Consider the following 10,928-nt stretch of genomic DNA (forward strand, 5'->3'; position numbering starts at 1 on the left):
GTCTCAGCTTCAGGGTTTCTGGTTGATGCATTTCAAGTCTTTGTGATTTGATCGATGACATCCTGTGATGGGTTAGCATTGAAATGGAGATCAGATCGTGTTTCCATGTCAACCTTGTGTGCGTGAAGGGTTTCCTTGAGGATATTGCACGAAGAAGATTAATCCTATCTACCTTAGGAATGTGTGAAGTCTCAGTAAATGGTGGAGAACGCATGATGGGTTATCAACTTCAATAAGCAGCAAAGAACGAATGATGGAGAACCTCTTGAGATTTGTTCAAGACTGTTTTATTCAATGTAATGTGTTTTGCACGGTCAGGATTGGATCGACTATATTGATAACCTAAATGTTTAGAATTCAGGGTTTATACTACCTACCTATCTGTTTCCTATAAGGTTGATGATGATTTGCATTGTGAAGTTGTTGGCAAATGTTATGTGTGTATCCAAGTGAAGAGATACTTTATTCTTGCCAGACCGAAGAAGTGTGTTGATACCTACAGAGTGTAATTGAATAAGTAAAGGAACTAAAATGGATCTATCTTGGCATTAAGTGTTGTTATCAGATCAATGTATTACCTGTTAACATCTAACCATTTCAGCAGTTGGAAAATCCCTTAACCAGGTAGCTTTAATAGGCTTTATGTAAATCCTTTAACAGGGTGACTCAAATCAATGAGTTCTTCAAATCCTCATGCGAGGTAACCTTTAATAGGGTTCCAACCTTTAACCGGGTATTTAGCCATCCCTTAATCGGGTGATCCCTAGCAGGATCGGTTCTTAGCAGAACCTATTGTAAAGTCCTTAACCGGACTAGGCTCCAGAATAGAGAAAACTTCAGAAGAGTTAAAAGAACAACTTGTGGGTATTCATCCCCACTGTAGTTTTTCCCAGTTGGGTTTCCACGTGAAAAATCAGTGTGTCATGTGTGATGCTTTTTCATGTGATGATTAGTATTTTCTATTAAGTGGTAATGCATGTTGATCTAGTGGTCTCTATATTTCTGATTTATTACTTGTTTATGCATATGGGTGAAGTGGAAAGGAGATATTAGGTGCGGTGAAGATCTAAGTGTTACCAGTTTATGTCTTTCATAGTCATACTGTGTTTTATCGGTAGTACCCTATTTTAGATCGGTGATACTGTTTACGAGTTAGTTCAGTCTTTGTAGTCAAAGTGGTTTAAGGAAGTTTTTGTCTATACTGATTCATGCCCCCCTCTCAGTATCTGTTGAGTACTTTCTATTCATCATTATTCATCAATTGGTATCAGAGCATCCTCCAGGTCCTCTATGTTGTAAGCTTTACCGCTTGAGGAAAAGATCCTATTCTAATGATGAAGAGGGAAGGTCCTAAGTTCAATAGAGATAACTTTAAGATATGAAAGATAGAATGAAGATAGACATTAAAAGCAAGGGTGTTCAACACTAGAGCTATGTTGAGAATACTTATGTTGTCCCTATTGGTACTCTCACTGATGATCAAAGAAGAGAAATTTAGGAGACTGGGCAAGTAATGGAATCTCTTATCAGCAGCCTGTCTGATGTTGAGTTTATAGATGTTCAGGAAAAAGACAATCCCAAAGATGTATGGGATACTCTGGAGTCTATCTATGGAAGTGATGAGCATGTGAACCAAGCTAAGGAAGAAAGTCTTAGAGGAAAGTTTGAAGATATGCGGATGGTTGAAGGAGAGACCATTCAACAATATGGGATAAGGATTAAAACTATTGTTGGAGACATCAAGAGTGCAGGAGGTACAATGGATGATTCCACCATTGTTAGCAAAGTTTTGAGAACCTTATTACCAATCTATGCAATAAGGGTTGCCGCTATTCAGGAGTTGAGATCTATTGATAAGACAAAGGTGTCCCTAGATTATATCATTACTAAGTTGACTACATATGAGCTAAAAAATTATGATGGCAGTGTTCAAAAGACTGATTCATCCTTTAAAGCATCTGCTGCACTATCCAGAAAGGGTAAATAAGCTAGTACCAGCTGTGAACCTAGACAAAGTAGAGATATGGATGATGAGGAGATCTTGATGGAATTTGAAGCTCTTCTGGCTAGGAGACTTCCTAAAGGAACTGGAAAATACAGAGGTAAGCCCCCTTTGAAATACTTTTCTTGCAATAGGATTGGACACATTGCTGTTAACTATCCTAATGGTGATAATAAGGACAAACCAGAGAGGTTCAAAAAGTTCAAAGGAGGAAATAGGAGAAACTATCTTGTTGCAATTGATGAAGGTGTCACTGATGATGAATCAGAAGATGAAGAAAGTGAAGAAAGTGAAGACATAGTATTTGTAGCTGTTAAGGAAGATGATGCACCTTGTATGGTAAAAGGCAAAGGGTCCATCTCTTTAAATGTGTTGGGCCCATATAAAATTTCCATTCCATATGCATCCTTGTTTGAAGTAATGCTTATCTAATTCATTGGTCAAGAAATTTGTTTAAAATTTTGCTCATGTAATTCGATCATTGTTAAGTTTCACTGCGTTGAACTTGAACCTTTTTAGTTCAAGGTTCAAAGTTCAACGGGCGTTGTTTTGAATACTTTTCCTCCCGCGCGATTTTCAGTCTTACTAGTCCTTGTCGGTATTTTGCATTCTTTGAACCTTGAACTTGAACCTTTTTGGTTCAAGGTTCAAGGTTCAAGATTTGTCAAATTAGTGTTGTTTTGTGATGGTTTCACAAGGGTCAAAGTTTTATGTATAGGTTTCTTAAAAGACATGTGACTTGCCACGTGGTGATGGCACAGACTTTAAGAACATGATAAACAGCCACCGAGGGGAGGAATATTCTTTGTTCAATGATTTAAAATTTGCCATTTATGGCAAGTATGTGTGAGGATCCGTTGTGTAAAAAGTGAAGTGACTTAACATTTAAGGCATCCTTCAGTGCAATCATTTCGAAGTAAGGTCACACAAACAAGGAGTAATGAAGGTAGCTTTTAGTAATGATGGGTAAGATTTTCTTGGCTTTAAAACTGAGTAGTTGTCTCCTTGGGATTATTATTTTCTTGAGAACATTTTGAGAAGGAGTTTTTGAAGTGGGAGAAATAGGTTGTGATAGAGGTTTATAGAGTACAGAGGAAGGAATCTTCAACAACTTTCTAAATTACTGCAGTATGTTTTAAAAGATCTGGGTATTCTGTTAGCTGCTTGTTTCTGTTTCCACTATCCTTCTTTGCTTGGGATTAATTGGGGAAAACCATGAACTAAACATGAGACCTATTTTTCCCAAATTGATGAGCTCATCTTTCCTTGTAAGCTCTTTACTAGAGTTAGGTGATACAACATTAGTTTAGCTGGATTTAGATGTTTTTCTAGAAAGAGTAAGGAATTCAGCCATAGATCCCATGATGAGAGATGTAACACAATGCGGATTATTAGAAGCTGTTGCCTTTCCGATAGCTTCTCCTTGCCTTGAGTTAGTCTTAGAATGTATGAATCATTATGACAAGGGTAATAGATGCATAAGGAAAAATGATGGTGAAGTATTGTTGTCCATTGATAGACAGACATTAATGACAGCCATGGGTATTGCACACCGAGAACCCTATGAAGATTGGACCATCGGTAAATCCTACGGAGTTTTCTCTAAGAAAAAGTAGTATTATAGAATTGTTATTGCATGGAATTGGCTCCTAAAATTCCAAAAAGGGGGCTCGAGGGTGCCGAGACCTCTAACCCGTGATCATTTAATTCCTGCAATCTGAGACTTGGTAATACTGTTGAGAAGGGTAAAAGGTAATTCCCACTCTTTTTACTAGGAGGAATGGATGTATTTCTTCATCCAGGTCACTCTGGATAGAAGTTGGTTCATCGACTGGGGAACTATCATTGCAGAAAGGTTACATCAAGGTTTGAGTAATTATTTGGGAATGCCAACTTTTTATATGTCATCCTATCTGTTATATATGCTTGCCTATGTGAGAGAATGGTGTGGGTTGTCTCATGTAAAATGGGTTCAAGGCATGAGAATTTATGAGTATCTTCCTAGTCCGACTTTGAAAGGGCATGTTGATGATTATCTCCATGGGAATAATGTTTTCGTTGGAAGGTTGACCTTTGAATTACAGGGTAACTTGCATAGAAGAATGTCTGCAGAAGCAGTTGAGCTTGTTAACATATATGGCAGTTTCTTTATACAGTTGAGCCACTTCACTTACCTAAGAGTTGGAGGATTTGAAGGTGAACCGTTTAGACTACTGAGGTACATTTTAGACTCTTGCATTTTGATCAAAGTTTCTAGACAACTTTCATATGTCACAAAAGATTATGGTGAGGACTCTGACACAAGTGGGATTTTTCCCATTGATTTAGGCCATTATAGCTGTAGGTCAGTCTGTGATGCACTAAATCTTAAACTGGAATTTAAAAGGTTTCATTTAAGGACCTTTGTGAAATGGGATAACTTTGATAGTGAGGGTTTTATTGCTCAGTATATGAAGAAGATGGTACATGATCAACATGTTCCTCAGTTGGAGGATTATTGGGAGGGTTGCCAGGATGAATTTGAAGTACGGAGAAGGAGTTGGTCAAGATTAACTTTGAAACAAATTCATGACATGAAATTGCCAATGGATACCTTGGGTGTCACCACCGATGATGAAGACATACTTGATTCAGAGTTTATGAAGTGGGTCCATGATGAACCTCTTCCAAAAGTGGATTGGAGCAAGAAGATGGGGGATAGTATTCAGACACACACCTTCAGTGTAATGTGCAGGATGGAAAAATGGCTTAGGAGTTGTCAATTTCATTCGACACAAGCAACCAATTCAAGAAGCAAAAGTGGAAAGAGGAGTACTGCAAGTAAAACTTTTGTTTTGACTAACATTTTTGTTTCTGATGCAGGAAAAGGACAGGCAAGGATTAAAGAAGAGAAACTTGACATTAGCGTTAAGCTTTCTATTGCTGGTCGAGTGACCAGGTCAAGGTCCAAGAAGAGTTTCCAACCGCCGGCTTCTCATCTCATTCTAGATTTGGACGCAGAAGAAACACTATGCAAGATGACATCCCCTATTTCCAAAGCAGACAAGGTTTCAATTGACATAGATACTATTTTCTAGGACTCGGGGACACTCAAAATCCAGTCTCATATAGACCATGCCACACCACCATCCTCAGTCAAATTCCCACCCATGCCTTCAAAAGAACTAACTCTAGCACCAAAATGGTTAAGTGATTCAATCACTAGGAAAAGGAATGTTGTTCCGATTTCAGTATCAATGGAGGATGCCATGAGTAAATGTCTAGGAAGGTCTACAAAGCCCAAAAAGTTAAAAATAGAGGCTATGATTGATTTTGATGAGAGCACAAAGCATTGGACTGCAGACATTGCTAGACCTGAGTTCAACAAAGATGCTACTACGGCTTCAGAAGCAGACTACGTCGTTGAACGAATTGATTTGGGGGTTGGAACCAGAGCCGTAGATGTGAAGCATCTGGAGACTTCGCCTAAATGAATTATCTCCCATACTTGGAAGGACAAGAGAGACAAGGCTTAGTTGAAACAAAGTTTAACAAAAATGGCCCAATATATTCATGCTTTGCAAAACAACCCATTACCATTCTCCCAACATTGAGGACCATTTAGTCCAAAATCACCTAGTAATAAAAAATTCTTGGATGAAGTTCAATGAAACAGGATGATTGTCGAGGTTTTCTCAGAATGGATCACCTCAATCATGCATCGGGCAACTAATTACATAACGAATTTGGTCTAGATTTTCAAAGATGCCAATGAGGTCACCAAAGTATTGGACTCCGACTTGGTCTCATGGCAGAAGGAGAAATCTAAGTGGGTTGTGATTTCAAAACAGATGTGTGATATTCAGCGTTATGGTCTAATGAACTTTCTTGCTGAGAATCAAGTGTCGGGATTAAATGAAAGTATAATGTTTATTTGTATGGAGAGTACTAAGTGGTACAACCAAATTATTGAATAGGGTTATAATGAGTCGACCAGTCTACATGGCGAATTCACGGCCTTAAGGGTGACCATGCAGAAGGACATACACTGTGTGGATGTCCAATTACTTAAAGAAGATAGCAAAACCCTGGAAGACACTATGGAGATGATTAACCAGTTTAATAGCCACATCAGACAAATCAAGATGGAGAAATCCTTGGCCATGGAAGACTTTATGAGGATCTGTAAAGTGGAATCGATGCTCACTGTTTGTCTCGATCACCTAGATTCCCATAGAGATAAAGTGCAGATGGTGAATAGAAAGAAGGAGCTTTGGAAGCAGAGAGTAATTCATATCAGTTTGCCACACGTAACTGTAATCCAGGAGTTTTCAAAAGTGCATCGAGAGTGGAGCACAATGAAGACGGTGATGGTGTTTGTTCAAGACACCAACCCAAGGGATCACACTGGAACTGAGCAAATGGCATGACTAGCACTGTTGGCAGTTATTTGCCAGCGAGTCTAGTTATTTTCCTTAGTTTCAGTTATACTATTAGGGTTGCTTTCTATTAACTCTTACGAGTTAATTTTACTTTGGTTAAAAGGAACTATTGGGTTTGGTGACCTATAAATATGTTTTGTAATGACTTTGAATAGGTTCACTAAGTTTTTGAAAAGACTATCTTTAAGATTGGCTAAAAACATTTTGTGTATGTAGAAATTGGATGACCATCGATGAATGCAAAATCTTGTTAACAACTATTTTTGGTTTCAAATCTGTGTGTTTGATATTTGAAGTTTCATTTCTGTGTAAATCTATTTTGAAGAAGGGGTTGTTATACTTTCTATGTGTGGAAAAAACTATTGGCAAATTTCATCTTTATAGGCTTTTCATTTTGTTTTAGTGTTCGTATGAAGTTTGTTGGCTTTATATAAAAAGTTATATATGGATCAGTGCTTGCATTCATTTTGTATTGATTGGTGTATGCAATTTACTTTAAGTGCTTTCTGGTGAAAAGAATTCTATTGATTGTATGTAATTTGGAGCCGAACGAACATTTACTAGAGGGAGTTGTACCTTAATTCAGAGGTTAATCAATATAATGATTTTCCAACTGTTTGGTAGAAAGTTTGTCTGCCTTTCTATGACTTGCAGTGCTTGAAGATTAAACAAATAAGGAAAGACAAATTTGTTTACCAACAGATTTTTGGCGACTCTACTGGGGAGCGAAGAGAATAATTGGTTTTAAAACCAGATTGTCATTATAGTGTACTCTGTTCTTCATAAATGGTATTACCTCTTGAAAGGTTTTTGCCTGTGTTGCAACCAAATCTAAACTGGGTACAAGAGGAACAATGTAATGTTACCTGAGAGCTGGATACTCTAGCCTAGAGGCATAGAAGTAGTCGAGCAGAATATGATAGAATAAGTGCTCTTAGCAAAATAGAAAGACAATCGGATCAGCCTATGTTAGTCTTTGAAAGAGTAGTAGTTCCTAGGGTTTTCTTTATCCATGTCCCTGATAATCAATTCCAGATTCCCAGACGTTTGTTGCCCTAATTGTTCCACACTGGACTCTAGGCCGTATACTAGATCCCAGAGGAGGGGGGAGTTTCTGATCCCATCTTTGAAGAATTGCAGAATTTAAATTTCCAATCCACCATCTCGCCCCAACGAAGGGCAAGGAGTAGACCTCCATCTCCTTTGCCGTCATCACCTGCATCTCCAGTTTGTCAAGCATTGGTCCTGCACAGTGTTGCCTTACCAATTTCATTTAATCCTACTCCTCTTAATATTATTCTCCCAATGGCGGCCAACAACCTGTGGGGGGCAGTTGTAGGCCCATTGAACCTAGGTTTGAACCTTAATCCCTTGCCAAAAGCTGCCAGAGACCATTTGCCCAAATTTAGCGGGGATGGGACGGTCACTGTAGATGAGCATTTGAATGCTTTCAGTGTAGCCTGTGGAGTAATAGCGGTTCAACATGAAGATGTGGCTATCAAGCTATTTATCCAGACATTGACAGGAGTGGCGTCTGATTGGCTATAGTGTGATAATGACCTGGCATGATTTGAAGATAAGATTCGAAGCTAGATTCAAGGTAGCTGAAGATGAACACTTTGTCCTAGCTCAGTTATCCCAGTTGAAAAAGGAGCTTCCTGAATCCATGAGGGACTTTGTAGTGAGATTTGATAAGATTCTACACAAGATTCTAGTCAACCAAAAACCTTCAGATGATAATCTCAAATGTTTTCTTATTAACTCTATGCCCTCTGAAATAAGTTTCTTGATTCATAGGCAAGGGGTTGCAAATTTGAATGTCGCTAAAACCCTTGCAGTTGAATTAGAGGATGATTTGATCACTATGGGCAAATGGAAATGCGAAGTACAAACATCCAATGCCCAACCCACTACTTCCTCAGATCCTATTATTCAACGGTTAATGAATGATGTAATTGCCCTAAAGAGGCAAACTCCTAAAGCAAGTACTTCCTATTCCCAACCATATCAAGATGTTCCTAGGAGATATCCTAATCAATAGGGAGGAGGTGGAGGAAGACAATTACAATTACCCCCTATTCAACAAAGACTTGCTATTGAAGCACCACCCCTCAAGGCAAATTATTGTGTGTTTCATTTAACTGATGAACATGATGGTTCTTCATGTCCAAGAATGGTTCATTTTTCGCAAATGATCAGTAAAGGAGAAACAATCTTAGAAGTGGATGAAGAAGGTTTCTAAAGTATGCCTGGCAACTTTGAAATTTATTATATGGAATATGTCTCCAACTCAGAAAGGGGAGGAAACATGTTAGTCTCTTTGGAAGATTCCTCATACGCAATTCTTACAAAAACTCAACAGAATTTGAAATCTAAAGATGTTGTAACACCCATACACAGTACTGAGAAAGGAAAAGAAATCTTGACTCATCGTGGAGGTATGTCAAAAATGGTTCCAGGAGTTGCTCCTTCAAGTTCTGATTCTTTTACTAACCCTTTTGATATCATTGAGTTTTGCAAGACATCTTGTGTTCAGATTTCTCCAACTGAGTATTTGAAATTAAACCCAAAAAAACTAGATATATTGGTTGAATTTGTCAAATGGGATAATTCCCATGCCAAGTGAAACCCAAATGCCCATGAGTATTGATTCTCCAGCACATGCTAATGTCAGTCTTGCTCTAGTAACTCTTGTGGGCTCATCAGGGACTATTCCTCTATAAGATGATTTGCTCAAACCCAACCTTGAAAATAAACCAGAACCTTTCTATGTGTCCCTATATATTAACGAGCATAGGTTGAGTAATTGCATAATTGATTCGGGAGCATCCGATAATGTCATTCCTTCAGCTGTAGCAAAAGATTTAGGTTTAACCCTAACAAAGACCTTTGGAAAATGTTACTCCATGGATTCCAAGGAGGTTCCTTTATTAGGGAAAATTAAAGATGCCCAGGTTGCCTTAGTAGCACATCCTGCCAAGAGAATCAAGTTGACAATACTAGTGGCTGACATTCCTGGTAGCTATGGTATGTTATTGAATTGCACTTTTTATAAAGACATGGGAGGGGAAATTAGGATGGATTGGTCTCAAGCGGTGATCATAGTTGGAAAATAGAGAGTCCTTTTGCACCATGAAATGAAGGCTAAGTACATAGTTATTCCCTTAGATGATCCGAAAGCTCAAATTTTGTATCAAGATTGTGGCTTTGGCAATTACATGATATCGGCTGAACCTCAGGGTGAGAGTATGTTACTAGATGTAGGTAGGTCTAATGAACTTTGGTCTATGGAATTTGATGGGAGTTGTTCATCTTTTGGTTCAGGGGCTGGGGTCGTTTTGATACCTCCCTGTGGAAAGGTCATTCCTTATTCTTTCAAGTTGGAATTCCAAAACACGAATAATACGGCTGAATATGAGGCCTTGCTATTAGGACTGGCTGAAGCAAAGAGGTTGCAAATCAAAATGTTGAAGGTGAGAGGTGATGCAGAACTTATTGTTAAGCAGGTGAGGGGCTTATTTGCGATCAAAAATGAGAGATTGAGACACTATAAGAATCGTGTTTTGGATGAGATTGAAGCCTTTGATGCTTTTTCAATTGAAGCCATTCCTAGGGAGTTTAATGCAAAGGTAGATTCTTTGGTGGTATCTGTGGCATTACTGGTTCCACACCCAGATTTCACAATCGACACTTACAGGGTTGAACTAGTTTATAGACCTAGTGTGCTAGATAATTATGAATCCTGGCAGGTGTTTCAAAATGATAAACAGATTCAGAACTTTGTACAATGTGCTGATATTTTTACATCCTTTTTTTATGAGGGATCAGAGACAAGTTGTAAAGAGTTTTCTCTCGATACACTAGAAGAAGTACATGATGGGATGTTGTAGTTAAAAGGGAATAAAATTCCAAAGGGTTTAGTTTCTCTTGAACATCTTTTTGATAAGAAAGATGGATATGTTAAGAAAAGAGATAAGGAAGCTCCTATAGTTCAAAGCTCTGGGGAGTATGAGAAAATTAACATTGGTACCAATGAGGATCCTAAATTTGTTAATTTGGGAAAATGCTGTTCTGAAGTGGAAAGAAGGAAGTTCATTGATTTGCTGGTTCAATTTAAAGATATTTTTGCATGGAGTTATGATGATTTGAAAAACTTCAGGGATGGTAAGTTTCAACATCAAATTCCTTTGAAACTAGGTGTTAATCCATTCTGGCAAAAGTTAAGAAATTTTAATCCAAAGGTAGTAGAAGCAATTTTTCATGAGGTTGACAAGATGTTGAAGGCCCAAATTATTTATCCTCTACATCATTCTACTTGGATTGGGAACATAGTTCCTATTCGGAAGAAAAACGGTGAGATATGAATCTGTGTTGATTTTAGAAACTTAAATCAAGCAAGTCTGAAAGATAATTATCCCTTACCCGCGATGGATCATATTTTACAAACTATTTCTACGTCAGAGATGATGTCTATGTTGGATGGTTTCTCTGGGTATAATCAGATT

General features: G+C 38.1%; 1 protein-coding gene across 1 annotated transcript; it reads left to right on the plus strand.

The window, feature by feature from the left end:
* Window positions 1–9,560: 9,560 nt before the first annotated feature.
* Window positions 9,561–10,313, plus strand: LOC131860068 (uncharacterized). The gene has a single exon (XM_059214422.1). The coding sequence runs from the start codon at window positions 9,561–9,563 to the stop codon at window positions 10,311–10,313; it is 753 nt and encodes a 250-aa protein (XP_059070405.1).
* Window positions 10,314–10,928: the final 615 nt, after the last annotated feature.

Source organism: Cryptomeria japonica, chromosome 11 (assembly GCF_030272615.1).
Source record: "Cryptomeria japonica chromosome 11, Sugi_1.0, whole genome shotgun sequence".
Taxonomy (NCBI): Eukaryota; Viridiplantae; Streptophyta; class Pinopsida; order Cupressales; family Cupressaceae; genus Cryptomeria; species Cryptomeria japonica.

Excerpts from the sequence above, each read along its gene's own strand:
- LOC131860068 (XM_059214422.1), top strand. The coding sequence starts at position 9,561 with ATGAAGGCTAAGTACATAGTTATTCCCTTAGATGATCCGAAAGCTCAA.